The sequence below is a fragment of the Halteromyces radiatus genome, assembly GCF_025201355.1.
Source record: "Halteromyces radiatus strain CBS 162.75 chromosome Unknown BX664scaffold_2, whole genome shotgun sequence".
NCBI lineage: Eukaryota > Fungi > Mucoromycota > Mucoromycetes > Mucorales > Cunninghamellaceae > Halteromyces > Halteromyces radiatus.
This window is the reverse complement of record NW_026251688.1, coordinates 3,269,761-3,289,538: the sequence shown is the minus strand read 5'-3', so window position 1 is coordinate 3,289,538 and position 19,778 is coordinate 3,269,761. Positions and strand designations below refer to the sequence as shown.

The following is a 19,778-nucleotide window of genomic DNA, read 5'->3' as shown; positions in this document are numbered from 1 at the left end:
AAAAGAAGATAAAAATAATAAAAAAAAATGTCAATCATATATATATATATATATCTGACTGCAGCAAAGATACTAAGCCCAAAAAAAAAGAAAAACAAATATGTTTCAAATAAAAAAAAAAAAGAGTAATTATAGAATAGATTTATTTATTGCATTAATATATTTGTAAACTTCCACCTTTGTCCTTGAAAACTATTCTACAATCGTTCGATCACAATAGCAGAAGCACCTCCACCACCTATTAGTAAAAAAAAAAAAAAAAAAAAAAAAAGAAAGTTAGTTCTACGATCATCTTCTTGTTTTATTATTATTTTTATTACCATTGCAGACACCAGCACAACCATATTTGCTCTTGGTTTGATTCAAGACAGAATTCAAAGTAGTGATGATTCTTGCACCAGAACAACCAAGAGGATGACCCATAGCAACAGCACCACCCCAGATGTTACTATATAATAAAACATATAGCAAAAAAAAAAAAGTTGATCACTACTATTCTTTTTTTTTTTTGTTTCTCTTTCTATCCTTATTTTTTTTTTCATGACTTACATCTTTTCTTCATCAATGTTCAATAATTTCTTATTGGCACAAGCAACCACGGAGAAAGCTTCGTTGATTTCAAAGTAATCAATATCTTGAATAGTCAAACCAGCATGCTTGATAGCCTTGGGAATAGCGAGAGCAGGGGAGGTAGTGAACAAGTTGGGAGCTTGAGCGGCATCACCCCATCCAGAGATCTTGGCCAACAATGGAAGGTTGTACTTTTCAGCGGCATCCTTGCTAACAAGAACCAAAGCAGATGCACCATCTGATAAAGGAGAAGAATTAGGAGCAGTGACAGTACCGTTCTTGGGGAGGAAAGCAGGGCGAACAGCACGTAATTTTTCTTCATTCAATTTGGCGACTTCATCATCTTGTTGGACCACACGATCAGGTTTACCACGACCACCAGATACAGTGACAGGGATGATTTCTTCCTTATAATGACCAGCAGCAAAGGCAGCTTGAGCTTTCTTGTATGAGTTGATGGCATAGTTATCTTGTTCATCACGGGAGATGGAGTGAGTTTCAGCACATTCTTCAGCAGCAATACCCATCAAGTAGTTGTTATACACATCAGTTAAACCATCCTTCACAATACCATCCACTACTTCAGCGTTGCCATAGGTTGATCCAAATCGTTGCTTGGGCAAATAATAAGGCGTATTGCTCATGGATTCCATACCTCCAGCAACAATCACTTCAGCATTACCTAGCATGATACTTTGAGCACCCATAATCACAGCCTTCATACCAGAAGCACACACCTTATTGACTGTTGTAGCAATGGTTTCGTTTGTCAAACCAGCACCAAGAGCAGCTTGACGAGCAGGGTTTTGTCCAAGGTTGGCAGATAATACACATCCAAACACAACTTCTTCTACAGCTTCTACAGGCAAGTTAATTTTCTTGACAGCACCTATTGAATAGTTAAACCAAAAGCGAGTGAGAAATAAAAAAAAAAAAGAACTTTCAAGTTTGTCTTATCCAGTCATCCTATTTGATTCATTTCACGGTACTCGACACCGACTCTTTTTTTTTTTTTTTTCCTTCTGTTACTGTTTCTAATTTGTATACCTTCAATAGCAATGGAACCAAGTTTGGTAGCAGGTAAAGATGCCAAAGATCCATTGAAACCACCAAGAGGGGTACGCACAGCAGCGGCAATGTACACGTCTATCAGAAAAGAAAGAAGAGAGAAAAAAAAATAGAAAAATGTATGAGTTTGTTTGATTAATATTCAAATAAGATATCTCTCTTTGTTATCAGATATATCAAAAAAAAAAAAAAGATACTTACCACGTTGTTGAGTCATGGTATGTATATATTATATAAGGGAAAAGATGAAGAAACACAAAGAAAAAAGAAAGAGAATGTAGACAGCTGTCGTATTTTTTTTTCTTCTTGTATTTATACAGCGTCAGCCAATGAGATACGCCGACTTGATGACTGATTGGACAATGGATCCAACAGTAAGTGAATCAAAAATCAGGTTTTTTCACTACCCGATCAAACGGATGTACCATGAACCAACCGTAATGAGCATAAATTATAAATTTTGTTTTTAAGAATAAATCATCATCATAAAAAAAAAAGACTTATTAAGATTAATACAATTCATAATAGAAAACTAAATAAAATATAAGTAATAAGAGAAAGGGAAGTGAAAGCGGAAGCCAATAGTACGCGTTCACTCGTCATCCATCCCGTGTGGTTATCCATATACTGATATCACGAATCATTTCAATTATAAACAGCCTAATCGTTCTATAATCATCAAAACTACTTATAAAGTATCTCTCTCATGTGCATATAATAAATTCTATTTTGATTGACGAGTAATATATTTGAAAAAGAGAGACCATTTTGTTACTGCTTGTTTTTTTTTATTGTTTGATGAAGAAAGCATGAGAGAGGTGGAAATACTAAGACATGGAAAAGAATTATGATGAATATATAAAGTATTATATAACAGGTAAATAAAATGCAAATAAAGAGAAAGTAAAACAAATAAATAAATGACAAGGTCAAGCAGGGGTAACGACAGCTGTAGTGGATGATGTTGTGGGTTGATTGGTATTCAATACTGGGCCTACTTGAGCTTGATCCATATTATATTGTTCTTGTACATATTTTCTTCGCGCAAGATAACTATAACGTGATTATATAAATTAATAAGTAAACGGCAAATAATGAGCTTTTTTTTTTTCTCTCTTTTTTTTTGTATTTTTTTTATACCTTTTTGTTCTTGGACGACAAAGCGCATAGATAAAGTTCACAAGAGGGTTTCCAAAATCAAACAGATGAGGTTCCAATGGTCTCATGGCCATAGATGATCGTAACTATGTAAGAAAAAAAAAAAAAGGGAATCAATCGGCTATCTATCTTTTTTTTTTTTTTTTTTTTTTTGCATTTACCTGCTCATGAGTAGTGACACCACGCATTGTCAAAAAACAATGATACCCAGTAAGACTACCAACGGGAATCACCAAAAGAAAACAAAAAATCACCAACAAGAAGCTGACAGGAGCATTAGTCAGGATCATTTTGAAGGAACGATCATTTGATACCAAAAACATACTAATCAACTGCACTAGACCAAATCCAATGACATAGAGACATAATACGGTTGAAGTAACAATAAACGTAAAAAATGATCGATAGTTTCGTTTTCCAACGCAATTGTTTAGCCATATACAATGATGATCCTCATTTTCTAACACATAAAAATAAAATTTAGATCGTTTTATACTTGTAACATATTTTTGTATATGACTGACCTACACAATTGTTACATTGACGACAATGACTTGCTCTAGGAGGTCGATAGATACCGCATGTGTCACAATATTTCAAATGGACTTGTTCCCCTTTGATCGTCACTTGTTTCAAAGGAGGTGGTGCTTCCCCATGAAGTTCATAAGCATGGCCAAAGTTATCTTGAGAAATTGAAAGTGTTCCATGTAGGTGACGAGGTAGAATCTAAATTTGGTTAAAAAAACGGGAATTAGATGTTTGATCTTATTGATCTTATTGTTCTTACCCCAGGATCTGTCCAGGATGTTTTCACCATAGAAGCCAACGATAATAAAAACATATAACCAAAAAGGATAGGCACAATAGGATGAATTTGATACCATAGCCAAGGACATCTAATCAATATAAAAGGAAATCAGAATATATCATTTATTATGCGCCCCTTGTTCTCTCTCTCTTTTTTTTTTTTTTTCATCTCCTTAATTCTTATCCCCCCTTTTTTTTTCTATTCCGCGTTTGATCATCCCTTGTACCCTGGATAGAATGGGATTTGACTTACATAAAAATAGCAAATAAGATAGATGGAGCTATCAAAAGGAAGACAGCCAAAGCAAATGCCCAAAACACACGACTTGTCAAAAATCGTCCATGAAAGAAGAAAACATTGTTCCCTGGAAATCGTTCATAGTTGCGTATAGATAGTGTTCGTATACCTAATCGTTGTCTACTTGGTCTTCTTCCAGTTGGTGTGGTGGATGGAAGAGGACGAGAGGTTGAAGAATATGAGGCTGAGGATGAAGATGTTGTTGCTGAGTATGTTTGTTGTTGTTGTTGTTCTTGTGGTATAGTTTGGTTAGCATAATGCTGAGTTGAAAATACAGGATACAATGATGATGATGATGTTGGTGTTGTTGTAGGATTGGTAGCTGGAGAGCTATTTACAAATATTCTTTCAAGTGAAGGATGAAGAACTTTTGGTTTCGATGAACTTGAATGAGGAGCTATATCAACGTTATTGTTACTGCTACTATCTATAATGTTGTTTTTGTGCAAGGTGTCAAGTGCTGACGTAGTGATCACGTTATTTAGGTCATTGGTATTATTGTTATCGTTGTTGTTGTTATTATTGTCATTGTTATTATTATCATTATCATTATCATTATCATTATTGTTGTTGCTGTTGTTGCTGTTGTTGTTGTTGTTGTTGCTGTTGTTGTCGTTACTGTTATTGGTATCGTCGGTAACTGTGGGTAATCTATCCAAGTCCATATTTTCAAAACTGCCTTGTAATTCATCAGATCTACTTTGTTGTCTATAACGTGGTGTCAAATTGTTACTCCCTCGCCCTCGTCTAAAACTATTGCTGCATTGATGTGAACAACGTGGTGAAATCATCTGAATGTTCGAAACAGACCGATGCTGAATGTTATCTGGAGATTGTTTGAGCGATGAAGAGGGTGGATCATGTTTGGACATGTATGTATATAAAAAGAGAAAGAATAAAGAAGTATAAATGGTCCTGCGTTTATATACGTATGTATTTGTAAGTGAGGATGTTGGTGTGAAAAGAAAAAGAAAGGAAAGGAAAAAAAAAAAAAAAAACTATATAAAGTACCCAAATTCGGAACAAAAAGAGCTGAAATTGAAAACAAGAACTTTATTCTTTTTTTTTTTTTCTGGAAAGGGGGAAAGGGGATAACAAATGGGTAGCATCAATATAAGAAAAAAAGGTATGTACAGCCTAAAGTATAGAATATATGTATATAAAAAGAATAAGAAAAGCAAAAGGTTATGTACAAAATGAAAGTAACTAAGTGTCAGAGTAAAAAAAAAAAAAAAGGGCTATATAACAAGAAGGATGGGTTTTGATAAGATTCAATTTTCAAAGTTGACTTGTCGTTGTTGTTGGCATAATATTAGTTGCAGAGAAATTTGAATTGATCTTGGCACTACGTTCAGGACTAAGGCGTTGATTGACATCCGCATTCATTCGAGCAATACGTTCTTCCACATGGTAAAGAATCAGTTCATCAAAGAAGAATTGAAGTGTATTGAATGAATCTAAAGTCAAACATGTCAAATACTTGTTAGCCTATCTTTTTCTTTTTTCTTTTTTCCATTTACCTATACTACCGATATTCTTCATATAAAAATGTTGCATGATTAAACCAGTATATGTTTTCCATTTCAATACAAATTGTTTTGCCATGGCCAAATATTTTTCAATATCCTGAATATCACGAATCTATAATAATAATAATAAAAAATGGTATTAATATCAAATCAATCTAAGGGTTTTTATTTTTACCTTTGGAGTAGCAGGAACAAATTTATCAAGCAATTGTTCTTCCCATTTCATCCATTGATCCAAAGTAGTACCAACTGTCAATAGACGAACCAGATCTTTTTCCACTATCATCAACAAGACAAAAAGGAAACAACCGTAAGCCTTTTTTTTTCCTTTACATGTATTCTCTAATAAAAACTTACATATTTGTCTCATATCATTATTTCTGCAATCACAAACCCAAAGAACGTGATCCAAGACAATACCAACATCTAGTTGTTCCCAATCAGTTTTCATGGCTCCAAGTAGATCAGGTCGCCCTAAAATCTTTCCGGTCGCAATAGCGAATTGGTTCAAGGTCAGTTGTCGGCGTATTTTCGCAACAAAGATATTGGCAACATCACATTTCTTTTGTCGAAGTGCTTGAGGATAATCCTTGAGTAATTGTTGCAGAAATTGAGGTAATGATCGGGTATATTGACGAAGTCCAGACATCATATGATTACTTGTTGGTGTGTCCACTTCAGGTAAAAGGTCAACAATAAGCGACTAAGAAAGAAAAGAAAATGTTGTCATTAAAAAGAATGATACCTTCAATTTTAATAAAGAATGACTTACGTCGTACAACACACAGTCCCAACGCCAGATGGAATCATAAATATCAGGCATCTCGTTCAAAAGGGTCCTAAAATGAGGATGCATCTGATGATAAAAATTTTCATAGATACCTTGAAGCTAAATGTCATTATATAAAAAAAAATAGTATTAGAGTTCATTTCGTTTCCTTTTTTTACAATCGTTTTTATTTTTATAAATTACCATTTCAAATTGACCAGTACATATGTTATTGTAAATATTTCGACAATGACGATTATAAAGATCGGCAAATTGCGTTGATAGTTGAGTTGTATTCCATGAATCCAATTGTCGATATGAAGAAGATGATGATCCAGGGACATCAATGGTAGGAAGTGCCAAAACAGAACCAGAATGACCACCACCGCCGGCAGAAGTTGAAGCCGTCATGGTAGACATAGAAGACGAAGACGATCTTGTTGGAGAAGAAGGACCTTGATCATGATGATAAGTGGCAGGTGAATCAGGAAAATCCGATACAAGACCATTGTTGTATGAACGGGTATGTTTACTTGAGATTGAAGGAGAATAGCCAAATGGAGGAGGAAGTCGAAAAATTGGTAAATCCCGTGATCCTGTCAAAGTATTTGAGATATTATTGTCACCGGGGCCATTCGTCGGAAGTCGAACTGTCAAAGATGGTATTGTTGTATGAGGTGGATTTGTTGATGTATTCGTCATAAGATCATCAGAGTTACCCATCATGAAATAGCTTGTTGTGTTGGTATCATTTCCATCTCGTTGTTGTTGCTGTTGTTGTCGGTATGGAAGACATTGAAGAGGATAGTATTGAGGATGTTGTTGATAAAGTTGAGTAGGATCAGATGGAGATGGAAGAGACGGAGATAAAATGGTTGATTGTTGATGATCATCGTTGGTACCAGTCATAGTTGTAATAGCAGCAGCAGCAGCAGCAGTAGTAGTAGGAGGAGGTGGAGGTGGTGGAGGAGGTATATCTTCAGCAGTTTCACGACGTTGGATATTACAATATTGATATTTTGATTGGCCACGATTTCCTAAACGACGAGTAGCAATGTTGGGAAAAGCCGCACGAATGAGTTTTCCAAAAGTAGCAGCATTAACTGGTTTCACATGTCTTGTGGTGCAATAATGTTTATAATGTTCAAATATACCAGAGCGAGGCACATTGGAATTAGGCTTGATTTCATAGTTTTCCCGGACCCTAAAAATAAATAAATAAACAGGTTTCAGTTATGCAAAAAAAAAAAAAGAAATATTGAAAACAAAAGTTGGCTTATCAACCACCATCAGTGATTTAATATAAAGTGACTTACCATAAAACGACACGTTCACTTGTCACTTGATCCACACTACTGATTTGTTTTTGTGTATGATCATTGTTGGATGAGGTTACCGTGCTAGAAGACATGGAGGGGGCTGACGTGGAGACAATATCAGGAACATCGCCTTCTGGTTGACGAAGGTCTTGACGTTTAGCGTTTCGAGTAGATCTTGTAGTAGGAGGACGAGTAACATCTTCATTCATAGAAGTTTGATGAAGTAAAGTTGAATGAGAAGAATCAGATATGGAAGAAGAAGGAGACGAAAATTTTATTTTAGTAGTACCTTCAGCTTGAGTAGAGGCAGTTGAATTTCGTGTGGTTCGGCGTCTTCTCGTAGCACCTGCCATGGTTGTCAATTGTTGCTACTATTGTTCAAAAGTTGAATATAAAAGAATGGTATAATGAAGAAGATAATACTTTGTAAAAAATGAAATGAAATAAAAAGAGAATGAGTGGTTGGTAAGTGGGAAGACAATTAAAAGAAAGAAAGAAAGAAAGAGAGAAAAAAAAAAATGAAAGAGGAAAGAGAAACAAAAAAAAAAGTTGGAATGCCGACTTTTTATCTTTGTTTTTGAAACCAGATGAGTACCAGTTCCTTTTTTTTTTTTTTTTTCTATCAAAGATTATGATCTCTTCAATAAACTGTCAAGTGATCCAACTGAATCAAATCAATATTCTATAATGATTAGTAGTAGAAATCACTAGAATAATCCAACACGATCTTGTCTAGATAGAAACCGCATAAATATCTCTTAATGTTGTCATGAGACGTGACCTGAACATATATAATAAATTTATTTTTCATATATTTTTAAGTTTATCGAATCTATCTATTCATCTACAAATACTTGTGCTTCAACCGTTGGATATAATTCAAAAAATGCTTTTAAAAGATCAATTCCATTCTTCACATCATCCACACCAGCTGTTTCTCGAATAGAATGCATACTAAGTTGAGGATTTCCAACATCTACAAAAGAAAACTATCAGCAAAAAAAAAAAAAAAAAAAAAAAAATAATGTTCTCGGAATTTCCTTTTCATTATTACCAATAGTTCGAAGACCAAGCTTAGCTGATAGCATTGGACCAATCGTAGAACCACAAGGGCTATCATTCCGAACAACAAAGAACTAGAAAAAAAAAAAAAGTCGTCAGATCATATTATAATCAAATCAAATAAATTTTTTAGTTACCTGTACTGGGACATTTCTTCGACGAGCAACTTCACGTAGAATTAGACTTGTTTCCGAGGTAGTGGCATATTTCTATGTTACCAAGAAAAGAAAAATGTCAATGAAATGTTTTTTTCCTTTTCTCTATATATTTATTTTTATTTTATCAATCATTTCGATTACTTGCCTGGTTTGCATTGATCTTGATCACAGTTCCTTGATGCATCATTGGTCGATGATTTTCTTCATATTTTTCACTATTGTATAAAAATATAATAAATATCATATACCATAAATAAATAAATAAAACATTATTTTGTCAGAATATGATGATACCAGTTCTTTTTTTCTTTATTGTTAGTCAGTCTTCAAAGTGTTACCTGTAGTTTGGATGTAAAGCATGGGCCATGTCAGCACTAACTAGCATACTTTTCCGTAAAGCTTGTTCAAATAAACCCTTTTGACCCTCCTTGTATGATTGTTGTGATCGAGATGGCAAGAATGGCCAACAATGTTTTGGTGCAAATGAAGAATCCAGATCGTTTGTTGTTATTGATGAATAATGTTGAGAAGATAAGTGTGAGTCAGTTTTGGTAATCTTCTTTTGAAACCATGATGATGATCTTTTGGGTACCTTGTCACCTATTTTAGCTTCTACTAATCTTTCCAGAGTAGAAGGAAGCAAGTTGGAGTTGGCACCTTGAGCTGAGACACTACCAATTTCTTCATTATCAAAAAGGGAGATCAATCGAATGTTGGGTTCATTATCCACATTATCACTGTTGATAAGAGACTATAAATGAAAGAATGAATATATATTTATATCTATTTATAAAAAAAAAATCAGTCTTACCATTAAAGAGCAATAGGTCATTCCAAGATTATCCAAACGTGAAGAGAAAATGAATTCGTCATGGATACCACCAATAACAGCAGATTGGATATCATAGAGACATAGTTCAAAATCATGAATTTGATGTTCTATTTTTAAAAACAAAAAGGAAAACGATACGATCATTAACAAGAAGAGAAGTAACTCTGTGAATAAATAAACATACCTTCCACCTGTAATTCCTTTGCTAGCATTTGAATCAATGCTGGATGATGATGTTGTTCTTGCTCAGATATTTCACCTTTCTTTTCTACTACATTGAGTGCTCTATCATGTTATTAATATATATATACAAAAGAAATATTAGAATTCTTGCATCTTAGATTATCCCTCTCCTCACTACTTTACGCTTTTGCACTGGTTGCCAAAATTGGTAAGAGATGAGTTTCTTCATTGAACTCAAACTTGTTGCTTGCAGATCTATCTAAATGAATAGCCAAAGTAGGAACATTGAGAATAGGTCTATATATAATGATAGAAATATATAGAAATGAGTTCGATTGTTTTCTAATATCTATTGTCATTTCATTTTATCGTACTTGTGGATTCTAACCAGTGTATGTCTGAATGTGCCATCATTTTGTTGTACCATCACGCGACCAGCCAATCCCAAATTGCGATCAAACCAAGTATGCCTACGAAAACAAAAACAAAAAAAGGAAAAGGAATTCATTTTCATATTATTCATATATAAAGATTACATGAGGACTTACCAGATACCACCACCATAAAGTTGTACACCAACTTCCAAATAACCAGTTTGTTCTTTTTTAGATATAGGTTTGACCTAAAATAAAAGAATTAAAAAAAAAGAAAAATGAGTATATATATATATATATATATATATATATATAGATATAAATATATATGTTTGTAGTTTCAAGAACAATGTTTTTTTTTTTTATTTATTTACCTTCAAACAAGGAGAATCCGTATGTGCTCCCACGATACTGAATCCATTACCAGTTTTGTACTTTCCGCCCACCACAAACGCAACGACTGAGGATCCATTCCTAGTAAAATAATATTTCCCTTTACGTTGCAATTTCCAATCTGACTTTTCATGAAGTTTTTGGAAACCTGCTTGTTCTAATCGTTGTATGGACTCATGAACCGCATGGAATGGTGAAGGTGAAGCATTTAAAAATTCAACAAAGGACAGGGCTTCTTTGGGTGGTGAAGAAGAAGAAGAAAGGGTCTCAGAGAGCGTTGTAAAGGAAGAAATGGACATTTTTTTAACAGAAGAAGACCGGGAATATTTCAAATATTGGAAACTGCGTAACATAAAAAGATAAAAGTCAAAAAAAGGGGGAAAGGAAAAAAAGTGAAAAGGAAAAAAAAATATAAATATATATATAATTTTGAATTCCGCAAGTAAATCTGGTTTTTTATTGGTTCATTCGTGTCAAACAAAGTTAACTACAAGATGATTTATCTATGGATGATTGTTGTTGATGACGATGTTTCATAGTATAATCCAAAACCATAGTATCGGCTAGTGTTCGTTCTTCCATGGTGACCAAGATGTTGTCCAACATATCTAGCTTACTACTACATTCAGAGATAAACAAAGCACGGTACATTTTTCGTCGACGTTGCCAGTGTTCAGGAAGATTTTCATAATGTGTTGCATCACGAGATAACCAACTAGTGTCATATTCAGGTCCAAGATACCGACAGAGACGATCCGTTTTCCCATTCTTGGATTGATAGCTTGAAGTATACAATAAATCAGGATATAATTTAAAATTGATAGGATTGACTCTATTATACAGAGAAAAAAAAAAGTGAGTTGAGTAAAGAATAATTGTATTGTTTACCTAATATCCAAATAGTTTAATCGAGGTAATGTTCGTATAGTATCCAGGATATCACCTAACTTTTGTAATCGATTGTCGATCAAGACCAGTCTTTGTAAACGCCGATGATGTATCAATGGGTTCAACTGTTTTAAGTAATTGTGACTCAAATAAAGTACGCGTAGTAAAGGAACTTGAGATCCAAAGTCAGATGGTAATTCTTCCAATTGTGCCGAACTTATTTCCAAGTATTCCAAAGTATTGAAATGAATCATATGATTCAACTGTTTGACAGGCATGCCTAAAAGAAAATAAATTTTTATTGATGAATTGATTTTTATATATCTAAACATAATATATTCATATATTACCTGATAAATAAAGTTTTCGAGTACTCTGTAGTTCTTTCACATTGACTTGACTAAAAAAAAAAAAAAAAAAAAAAAAGACGTGAGAACATGGCTTAAACAAAAAAAAAAAAAAAAAAAAAAAAAGATAATATATATCTTACAGCTGTGAACCACCTTGATCTCGTAATGATATAGAATCCAAATGTTGCATGATACGTAAATCAACGATACGAACAAGTCGATTGCTGTCTAAATATAAAGTCCGTAGATTGGGAAAGAACCGTCCATCAAAAGCCTGGAGTCTATTGTAATTCAATTTTAACACGCGTAAAGTGTCCACTGGTTTATCCAAAGCCACTGAGTCAATTTGATTATTATCTATGAGAATATCAAATGTCAATTCAAAAGAAGAAGAAGAGGAATAATAAAGTTAGTTTAGTAAAATAGATAATTCTATCAGAAACTATCCTGTACCTAAATTGAGTTCATATAATTTCGGTACGCCATTCAGTGACTCCAAACAACGCACTCTATTGTAAGATAAATCCAAACTTTCCAACTGATATCTAGGACCAAATAGTAAAGTAAATATAAAAAAAAGTCTTTTTTTTTTTTTTTTTTTTTTATCTTGGTGACTTACAAAGAGGCTTTGTCAAACTTCAGATGTTCAATGGCATTCCCCCGGAGTTTTAAGACGACCAATCCATGCATTTGTTGAAGAGCAAGGCAGCACTTCAACTTATTGTTTTCCACTAATAGAGTTCTTAAGTAATAGAAAGGGCCAATGCCTAAATGATGTTCCAAAAGATAAGTGATACACGTTTTTTTATATATTTTTTTCTATGATTACCATCAAATGAATCGAGAGCATTATCACATATATCAAGGTATTCCAATTTATGCAAATAACGAAATCCTTCAATATCAGTTAGTCTATTAAAAAAAAATTTAGTTTAAATATCCAAATATATCCAATTGATCTTTACAATTCCTACTTGTTTGATTTTGCCTTCATAATTTTGAGAGAGGATGGTATATCAGATAATTGACGAATCTGATTGTGAGATCTATTTTTTTTCAAATAAGCAGAATAAAAACAAATGTTAATCTTCTTTTTCATTCTCTATTGTTTTTTTCGCTTACATAATCAATACTTCCAATAGTGGAGTCAAGGTATCCAAATGTTGAATAGATGTTAAATGCTGATGACTGAGATCTAGAGAGCGTAAGGTATGCCATGGTGATGGTGATGATGATGATGATGATGATGATGATAATGGGGCAGGAATTTGTTGATGAATACGTAACATAATCGAGTCCAAAGCTTGTCTTTGATCACCAACTAAACCAGAAAATTGAAATACCATTGGATTGTTATTAATCGAAGGCGATGAAGAAAGACTAAGTTGAGAAGCTTTATGATGAATGAAATCTAAACATTCTCCGTCATTGTCATTGTTGATTGTATGAGAAGGTGGAAAGGATGGTGTAAATACAGATGAAGAATTTGCTGGAAGTGGTGGTCCGGTAGTGTTGGTGTGATTTGAAGATGATGAAGAAGATAATTTTTGTTGGTGCATCCTCTTCCACTTTTCGCGTAAAGCTTGATTGTGTTTTTCAAAGTCGTTTTTCAAAGTGTCGATATCATTTTCAGTTTGATTTGTAGGTTGACCAAATAACCAAGGAATAGCAGCACCAGACGTTGTTGTGGTACGAGGAGGCGTCCAAGATGCAAATGCATCGGCATGTGATGTGGTAGTATTATGTACATTGAGACTTGTATCATGAGAATGCATAGTATGTTGTGAAGAAGAGGAGACTAGTTGAGGTGAATATATAGTTGTTGAATAATTTTGTTGAGAGGAAGAAGTGGGAGCAATTGTTGGTAATGGTGGTGATAAAATTGGAGTCATCTTGTCATTTTCGCGTATAGAAGAGGGTGATATAGATAAATGTGGTTGATCAGTTGAAAAGTCATTTTCATTACTGGTATTGTTTTCAGTCGAGGTGTTCTTATCGATAATATCAGAAACGTCTGGAGAAGAATAGTCTGCATTCAGACCTTTAAATCTATCGAAATTGAGTCTACGTTGGGGTTCCATGGTTGATGAAATAGTGGTATCCTGAATATTTTCTTTTTTTTCGTCAAGGTTAGCATATTCCGTATCCAAAAGATGCCAACTATCTACGGACATGTAATAATAAAACGAGAGAATAAAAGAAGAAGAGGGAAAAGAGAGAAATCAAGGAACAAGAAAACAAAAATCATATAAAAGAAAAAAGGAAGTCGGAGGTAGAAAATGACATATTTTTTTTATTCGTTTATTGCAACATACAAGAAAAAAAAAAAAGATGAGAGATAATATCTAAATGGATGTAAAATGTAAAGAAAGGAAGATGAATTCATTGAGGTGTATTTTCATTGTTATCTTGATGTCCTGGTGTTACTAGTTCCATATCTGTATCATTTTCAGTCACAACATTGATATTTCTTTGTAAAGGCACATCAGAAGGTGTGTCGCAAGGTGTGTCTACTCCAGGTGTATTTGTAGAAGATACAACATCAGGTGTTTGGATTCGTCCAGCATCTAGATCGTCAGTTATTTCTGAATTCATTCTTTGTTCTGTTGGTAGAGGTTGTTGCTGTACTACTGGTGATGGTTCACTTTCTACAGTTGTAGGCGCTATGGCTGGTGCTGTGGCAATTGGTACAGAGGAAGAAGTGTTAGTAATATCTTCAGTAGTTGTTGTTGGTTCTTCGATTCCAGTTGTAGTGGCATTGATTTCAGTAGCAACATTGATATCATTGTTTCCATTGTTGATTATATTCTCTGTTGTAGTTGCGATAGTGATATTGCTGTTATTATTTGCGTATAATTCATCCTGTGGTGTATTCGTCGTTGCCGTTGATGTTTGTTCAGAAGTATTGTACAAGTTGTCATCACCATTCAGTCGTGGATGTATATGAGGTGCAAAAGCAGGGTGTCGAGAAGCATCATTTAAATCATCGGCATTACTTTCTTTGTCATCATCATCTCCCATGGTCTGATCCACATCCGATACGTCTGAAAGTTTTGGTGTAGGAGTACGTTCTTCTTCGTCAGCCAGAGAACTTACAATTTTGTTGTCAATTGGAGTTGAGAATAATCCCCTGTTTTGATCTGTGACATCAGTTATAGTCGTTTTTGCTTCTGAACTTGTTCCATTTATAGTTGATGGTAATGTTGTTGTTGGGGTTGTTTGAATGGTAGTGCTATTGATATCTCTTGATGTTGCAGTATCCTACATTAAAGAATATATAATATATATCAATCAAAAAAAAAAAAAAAACTTTTTGTGATTTATCTTACTTTATCAGCATCTGTCATTACTTGATCCTTTTCGTCTTCGTCTTCGTCTTCTTCATCGTCGTCATCATCTTCAAAAACAATGGACTTATCAGCTAAAGGACACATAAAAAAAAAAAAAAACAAAAGAGTAATAAAGTGAGTTTTTGAGTTCTAATCAACTAGTTATATATGCGAATACTATACATTTGATCCATTTATATGTTTGATAATTCTTGGATCTTGTACTTGGTGCCCATTTCTTTTCCCTGGAATAAAATATTAGCGTTTTATGAAAAATAAAAACAGTAAGTAAAATAAATAATTGTTGTTTTCTATTATTATTGTATTTACCATGACTGTACAGGCTGAGAAAGTATTCGTGATAATCTATCGTTATCTGAAGAATTGTATTTTCTTTCACGATATCTACTATTGGAGGACATGATAGACTTTTTCTTTTTTGAGAATAAGGAAAGCAGAAGAAAAAAAAAAAAAAAAAAAAAAAAAAAAAAAAAAAAAAAAAAAAAAAAAAAAAAAACGAAGCTCCAAAATACGCGAATGGACTTTTAAACTTCCGCACCAATACTAATGGATGATGATTTTGTTTTCACAGTGATTTCACAGTGTTTTCACAGTGTTTTCAAAGTTTTTTTTTTTTTTTTTTTTTTTTTATATCGGGTCACAAGAAAATAGTTTCGTGATATAATAAAACTATCCATCTTCCCCAAAATGGATGTGGCATTACCATTTTTTCAGATATCGTTCTAGGGTATGTCAAAACACATTGATTGATGATTGGTGATGATACAGCATATTAATCATTCTCTTCTTTTTTTTTTTTTTTTTTTGAAATCTCCTTTGGTGTTTCCAGTTCAAAGTGAGTAATCAACCTGGAATAGCAACATATAGAAATTATGTTATCACCTCTTTTGAGGATGTATTTAATACGAGTAAGTTAAAATAAATATAGACAAAAAAATGGATATGTTGACTAAAGATATATATATTTTTTCTATTACTCAAAATACTCAATAGAACTACTGTTCACTCTTTTTCTTTTTTTTTCTTCTTGAATTCAATTTCGATTATGCGTTTCAACTTTTTTCTTCTGTCAATCATTTTCTATCCTTACGATATTTTATTTCCTATTTTTGCGACATCTTATTTTTGAATTCTGTCATTTATTATTGAATAAAGTATAGTAATATATATAAATCATTTATATATGTCCTCTTTAGTTATATTGTGTGTTGTGGCTGATGATGATGTACAAACATCTCCACGTTCATATGATGATATAAATTGTTTATGATTTTAATCATGATTAAGTTTCTATATCGAATCATCGTATAGGAATAATATTACATAGTTGTTGTACCATTTAGAAGACATCGTTGACTTTTACCAAATAATGATATAAAAAGAATGATTCCATAAATTTATGAACCATTTAGGGAAAAAGAAAAGAGAAAGAGAGAACAGATTGTTCCCTTCCCCCCTTTTTTTTCTCTACTCATAATAAACTCGAGTAAAAGGGGGAAAGGGACGTCTCAATGGTAGTCTCATACCATATTAACCGATAAACCGGGTTTCAAAGTAAAAGATGTAATATTGATTGATCTATTATTAGCTTATCATTATATGTTTACGGAAGGAAGGAGAAAAATGGATGAAGAGGGAGGAAGGATTACGCCACATTTTTTGAAATGATTATTGTATTGATTAGTATAATTCATATTATTTTGTATTCTCTATCTTTGATGTGTACTTTATTTATATTTATAATAAGGTGATAATAATGTGATGATGATGATGATGATGATGAAGGTAACCCTGAAGGGTTCTATCATTCTAACAAACTGTCGGTGTTCATTTTTTGTCTCACCATCATTGTTGATTATGAAATCAACTTTTAAACATTGTGAACCGTTTAAACTGTCTCCTTAACAACGTAAATGATATTTACCCCACCAATTCTCCTACACATAATACGCCTTTTCTTATTGATACAAAAAGGTATATTTCTTGAAATTCCCTTTTCCACTTGTCAAAACCGAATCAATATAACATACATTTTTTTTTAAAAAAAAAGTGATCTTTATTACAACAAGCACATATGAGTAAAAAACAAATACTTTTCTTCCCTTTTAAAGAATCAACAGGATAAAAAAGAATCACTCTGTTCCGGAAAACTAACTAAAGTAAATAAAATAAAAGAGACTACAAAACAACCAAAAGATTGTTAATAATATGGATATCAAAGGAGAGGGAAGACAATGGGGTAGGAGTTGAAGTGAAATGGGGATATGAGAAAAAAAAAAAAAAAAAAAAAAGAGGAGTATGGCTAAATTGGAAAGAAAGAAAAAAAAAAGTAAAGAGAAAGAGAAAATGAGAGAAAGAGAAAGGAGTTGGACCGAAGGAAATATATCAGGATTTGGAGTTGACAGGATTCGTATGGATCTTGGCATGTCTTCGTAAGTTACTGACCACTGAAAAATGTCGACCACAGCCTTCCACTGGACACTGGAATGGTTTCTAAATAAATAAATAAAAAAAAATATCATCATCATCATTAATATGTTCCTATTTTTTGCACGTCTGCTTCCTAATTATCAGTGTATGTATTTACTTCACCAGTATGACTATAGATATGAGTAGTCAATGAACTCGGTCTTGTGAATTTCTTGGAACAAACATGGCATTCATAACGTTTCGGAGAAGCACCAGTAGACACATTAACCTTGGTAGGGAAACTTGAAATCATGTTCATTGGGGAGTAAGACATTGTAGATCCAGTAGTACTTCCTTGTTCTGATAATGGCGACAACGATCCAATAGATACAGGTCGATTTGGTTTACTGATATAATGTGAATGTCGTTGTTGATGAAGGTCACCAGAAGATGATGGAGACGATACAGGAGATCGACCTTGCTTTGAGTAATGCAAAGGTGATGATTGAACACGTTTTCTTGTACTGGATCGATGACTGGTAGATGATGATGATGATGATGGAGAGGTTACTGGAGCGGTAATAGGTGTTTGAGGAGAAGACGATGTATCGATAGGACCTATTTTAATAATAATAATAATAAAATAAAAAAAAAAAAAGAGGTGAGATTTTCAGTACACATCTAATAATTTCACCAAAAAAAGAAAAAAAGTAATTTATATTACCTGGATACATTGGTCTGGAGATATTGTTATTTTGATGGTAATATGAATTTGAAGATACTTGAAAGGATGGGATTGGATCATAAGAAGTACTTGAGCTAGCGAATTGTTGTTCTAGGGAAGTAGACGTAAGATAAGCAGATTCGTCTTGTTGAAGCATATATTGTTGAGATTGAGGTTGTTGTAATGGGGTTGAGAAGGGATGATTGTACGTAGAATCAGTAAGAAGATCAGTCGATGAAGAATATCTCCATGATTCATCCATAGAAGGTGAAGATGTCACAGAAGGAGAAGAAGATGATACTACATTTCCAAATGTTGAAGGATAAGTAGTATAATACATTGTTGATGGTGATGATGATGAGGATGACGATAAAGTTGTTACTGTATTTGATAGAGGAGTAGATGTCATAGACAAATGAGATTGCATCATAGGTTCAACCATTGATACAGGTGCAGTAGATACAGTAGTTGGATAATGTTGTTGTTGTTGTTGTTGTTGTTGTTGTTGTTGTTGTTGTAAGTAACGGAAAGTATCTTGAGGTTCAAAGGATACCATACGACTTCTAGCCAATCCAAAGGGTTCAGGAATTGACTGAGTAAAATTTGTGTCCATGCCAGGGTAAACCGAGAGCATTGAGAAGATTGAATATATATATATATAAAGGATAACAAAAAAAAAAGGTGGAGGAGGAGGGGAAAGCAAGTTTATTTTTCTTATCAAGACAAAAAGAATAAACAAGCAAGTATTGTGAAAATATACAATGAAAAAAGGAAGAAGAAGAAGAAGAAGAAGAAGAAGAAGAAGAAAAAATGATAGAATATTATATTTCAGCAAGCCAAAAAAAGAATAAACTATCAATAAAAAGAATGGAATATTTTTCAAAAAAAACAGCAAGCCGTTCTAATGAAATAAAGATAATACAAAAAAAAAAAGGAATAAAATATATATATAAAATAAAATAGAAAGTAAATGGGATCTTACAAAGATCGACCTATTTATTTCTTAAAAAACGTATAAAAGGTGAGAAGGAGAAAAAGGAAGGGAGACAAAGAGGAGAAAGAAAAGAAAGAAAGAAAGAAAGAAAGGAAAGAGAAAAAAAAAACACAGAACAAGAATTGGCAATTTATTCTTTTGTGACCATCAAAAAGGTTTAGGGTGCCAATGCTATTGAATAAACTGTTAAGGAGCCATATTTCCATTTTTAGTTGATTTTGTACAACTACAAACACGAGGCGCTTGGCTTTCTTTATCTTTAAATGCAATCAACATAGGAAAAAGAGAGATCCAAATTGCATGTAATTAACTAGCTACATACTTGATTTCTTTACTGACCACCTTGATGAATTCGAAATACTCTGTTTTGTATCTATTTTTTGTTCTTTTTTTTTTATTTTTTTTTTACATCTTTGAAAAAAGTTAAAATAGTTCATCACCTAAATTGAATATGATCATGAAATATAGTCAAAAAAAAAAGGAATAGATATATGAATCAAACAAAATCATTTACAATTGTATAAGGAGTACAGTATAATCAAT

The 19,778-nt window shown here is 33.1% G+C and overlaps 7 protein-coding genes across 7 annotated transcripts; all 7 read right to left on the bottom strand.

Annotated features, from left to right (window-relative positions):
• Window positions 1-49: 49 nt before the first annotated feature.
• On the bottom strand, window positions 50-1,906 carry BX664DRAFT_292876 (Thiolase, N-terminal domain-containing protein). Its single transcript, XM_051542011.1, has 5 exons — window positions 1,840-1,906; window positions 1,618-1,716; window positions 550-1,459; window positions 321-448; window positions 50-238 (listed from the first exon to the last, which is right to left on the bottom strand). Exons 1-5 carry the CDS (start codon window positions 1,853-1,855, stop codon window positions 198-200), a joined length of 1,194 nt encoding a protein of 397 aa, XP_051403614.1. The 5' UTR covers window positions 1,856-1,906; the 3' UTR covers window positions 50-197.
• Window positions 1,907-2,389: 483 nt separating this feature from the next.
• BX664DRAFT_356631 (DHHC palmitoyltransferase-domain-containing protein) lies at window positions 2,390-4,850 on the bottom strand. The gene is made up of 6 exons (XM_051547903.1): window positions 3,857-4,850; window positions 3,584-3,692; window positions 3,321-3,522; window positions 2,958-3,256; window positions 2,779-2,882; window positions 2,390-2,691 (listed from the first exon to the last, which is right to left on the bottom strand). The coding sequence occupies exons 1-6, from the start codon at window positions 4,771-4,773 to the stop codon at window positions 2,568-2,570; spliced, it is 1,755 nt and encodes a 584-aa protein (XP_051403613.1). The 5' UTR covers window positions 4,774-4,850; the 3' UTR covers window positions 2,390-2,567.
• Window positions 4,851-4,981: 131 nt separating this feature from the next.
• On the bottom strand, window positions 4,982-6,352 carry BX664DRAFT_78968 (uncharacterized protein). The gene is made up of 4 exons (XM_051549741.1): window positions 6,203-6,352; window positions 5,788-6,133; window positions 5,606-5,709; window positions 4,982-5,542 (listed from the first exon to the last, which is right to left on the bottom strand). The coding sequence occupies exons 1-4, from the start codon at window positions 6,284-6,286 to the stop codon at window positions 5,390-5,392; spliced, it is 687 nt and encodes a 228-aa protein (XP_051403612.1). The 5' UTR covers window positions 6,287-6,352; the 3' UTR covers window positions 4,982-5,389.
• Window positions 6,353-8,129: 1,777 nt separating this feature from the next.
• BX664DRAFT_326230 (peptidase M18) lies at window positions 8,130-10,886 on the bottom strand. Its single transcript, XM_051544185.1, has 12 exons — window positions 10,502-10,886; window positions 10,302-10,375; window positions 10,128-10,223; window positions 9,937-10,050; window positions 9,755-9,855; window positions 9,550-9,677; window positions 9,331-9,489; window positions 9,077-9,165; window positions 8,884-8,953; window positions 8,718-8,789; window positions 8,573-8,654; window positions 8,130-8,494 (listed from the first exon to the last, which is right to left on the bottom strand). The coding sequence occupies exons 1-12, from the start codon at window positions 10,871-10,873 to the stop codon at window positions 8,355-8,357; spliced, it is 1,497 nt and encodes a 498-aa protein (XP_051403611.1). The 5' UTR covers window positions 10,874-10,886; the 3' UTR covers window positions 8,130-8,354.
• Window positions 10,887-10,956: 70 nt separating this feature from the next.
• BX664DRAFT_326229 (uncharacterized protein) lies at window positions 10,957-13,975 on the bottom strand. Its single transcript, XM_051544184.1, has 8 exons — window positions 12,881-13,975; window positions 12,733-12,804; window positions 12,588-12,670; window positions 12,378-12,525; window positions 12,212-12,303; window positions 11,899-12,115; window positions 11,759-11,808; window positions 10,957-11,688 (listed from the first exon to the last, which is right to left on the bottom strand). The coding sequence occupies exons 1-8, from the start codon at window positions 13,930-13,932 to the stop codon at window positions 11,405-11,407; spliced, it is 1,998 nt and encodes a 665-aa protein (XP_051403610.1). The 5' UTR covers window positions 13,933-13,975; the 3' UTR covers window positions 10,957-11,404.
• Window positions 13,976-14,025: 50 nt separating this feature from the next.
• On the bottom strand, window positions 14,026-15,528 carry BX664DRAFT_356627 (uncharacterized protein). The gene is made up of 4 exons (XM_051547902.1): window positions 15,418-15,528; window positions 15,271-15,332; window positions 15,088-15,179; window positions 14,026-15,019 (listed from the first exon to the last, which is right to left on the bottom strand). The coding sequence occupies exons 1-4, from the start codon at window positions 15,507-15,509 to the stop codon at window positions 14,141-14,143; spliced, it is 1,125 nt and encodes a 374-aa protein (XP_051403609.1). The 5' UTR covers window positions 15,510-15,528; the 3' UTR covers window positions 14,026-14,140.
• Window positions 15,529-17,384: 1,856 nt separating this feature from the next.
• Window positions 17,385-18,740, bottom strand: BX664DRAFT_326226 (uncharacterized protein). The gene is made up of 3 exons (XM_051544183.1): window positions 18,242-18,740; window positions 17,696-18,135; window positions 17,385-17,601 (listed from the first exon to the last, which is right to left on the bottom strand). Exons 1-3 carry the CDS (start codon window positions 18,681-18,683, stop codon window positions 17,494-17,496), a joined length of 990 nt encoding a protein of 329 aa, XP_051403608.1. The 5' UTR covers window positions 18,684-18,740; the 3' UTR covers window positions 17,385-17,493.
• Window positions 18,741-19,778: the final 1,038 nt, after the last annotated feature.

Bases quoted from the DNA above. Each gene is read 5' to 3' on its own strand.
- BX664DRAFT_326229 (XM_051544184.1), bottom strand. From the start codon at position 13,932: ATGTCCGTAGATAGTTGGCATCTTTTGGATACGGAATATGCTAACCTT. The intron at 12,805-12,880 runs GTAAGCGAAAAA...GAAAAAAAATAG, and splicing joins CTATTGGAAGTATTGATTAT to ATCTCACAATCAGATTCGTC. The intron at 11,689-11,758 runs GTAATATATGAA...ATTTTCTTTTAG, and splicing joins TCGAAAACTTTATTTATCAG to GCATGCCTGTCAAACAGTTG.
- BX664DRAFT_78968 (XM_051549741.1), bottom strand. From the start codon at position 6,286: ATGCATCCTCATTTTAGGACCCTTTTGAACGAGATGCCTGATATTTAT. The intron at 6,134-6,202 runs GTAAGTCATTCT...TTTCTTTCTTAG, and splicing joins GGGACTGTGTGTTGTACGAC to TCGCTTATTGTTGACCTTTT. The intron at 5,710-5,787 runs GTAAGTTTTTAT...TGTTGATGATAG, and splicing joins TAATGATATGAGACAAATAT to TGGAAAAAGATCTGGTTCGT.
- BX664DRAFT_292876 (XM_051542011.1), bottom strand. The intron at 1,460-1,617 runs GTATACAAATTA...ACTATTCAATAG, and splicing joins TGGTTCCATTGCTATTGAAG to GTGCTGTCAAGAAAATTAAC. The intron at 239-320 runs GTAATAAAAATA...TTTTACTAATAG, and splicing joins TTGTGCTGGTGTCTGCAATG to GTGGTGGAGGTGCTTCTGCT.
- BX664DRAFT_326226 (XM_051544183.1), bottom strand. From the start codon at position 18,683: ATGGTTGAACCTATGATGCAATCTCATTTGTCTATGACATCTACTCCT. The intron at 18,136-18,241 runs GTAATATAAATT...TTATTAAAATAG, and splicing joins CTCCAGACCAATGTATCCAG to GTCCTATCGATACATCGTCT. The intron at 17,602-17,695 runs GTAAATACATAC...TTATTTATTTAG, and splicing joins TCTATAGTCATACTGGTGAA to AAACCATTCCAGTGTCCAGT.
- BX664DRAFT_326230 (XM_051544185.1), bottom strand. From the start codon at position 10,873: ATGTTACGCAGTTTCCAATATTTGAAATATTCCCGGTCTTCTTCTGTT. The intron at 10,224-10,301 runs GTAAGTCCTCAT...TTGTTTTCGTAG, and splicing joins CTTTATGGTGGTGGTATCTG to GCATACTTGGTTTGATCGCA. The intron at 8,495-8,572 runs GTAATAATGAAA...TTTCTTTTGTAG, and splicing joins GCTTGGTCTTCGAACTATTG to ATGTTGGAAATCCTCAACTT.
- BX664DRAFT_356631 (XM_051547903.1), bottom strand. From the start codon at position 4,773: ATGTCCAAACATGATCCACCCTCTTCATCGCTCAAACAATCTCCAGAT. The intron at 3,523-3,583 runs GTAAGAACAATA...AACCAAATTTAG, and splicing joins CATCCTGGACAGATCCTGGG to ATTCTACCTCGTCACCTACA. The intron at 2,692-2,778 runs GTATAAAAAAAA...ATCACGTTATAG, and splicing joins TGTCGTCCAAGAACAAAAAG to TTATCTTGCGCGAAGAAAAT.
- BX664DRAFT_356627 (XM_051547902.1), bottom strand. From the start codon at position 15,509: ATGTCCTCCAATAGTAGATATCGTGAAAGAAAATACAATTCTTCAGAT. The intron at 15,333-15,417 runs GTAAATACAATA...ATTTTATTCCAG, and splicing joins TCTCAGCCTGTACAGTCATG to GGAAAAGAAATGGGCACCAA. The intron at 15,020-15,087 runs GTAAGATAAATC...TCTTTAATGTAG, and splicing joins TAATGACAGATGCTGATAAA to GATACTGCAACATCAAGAGA.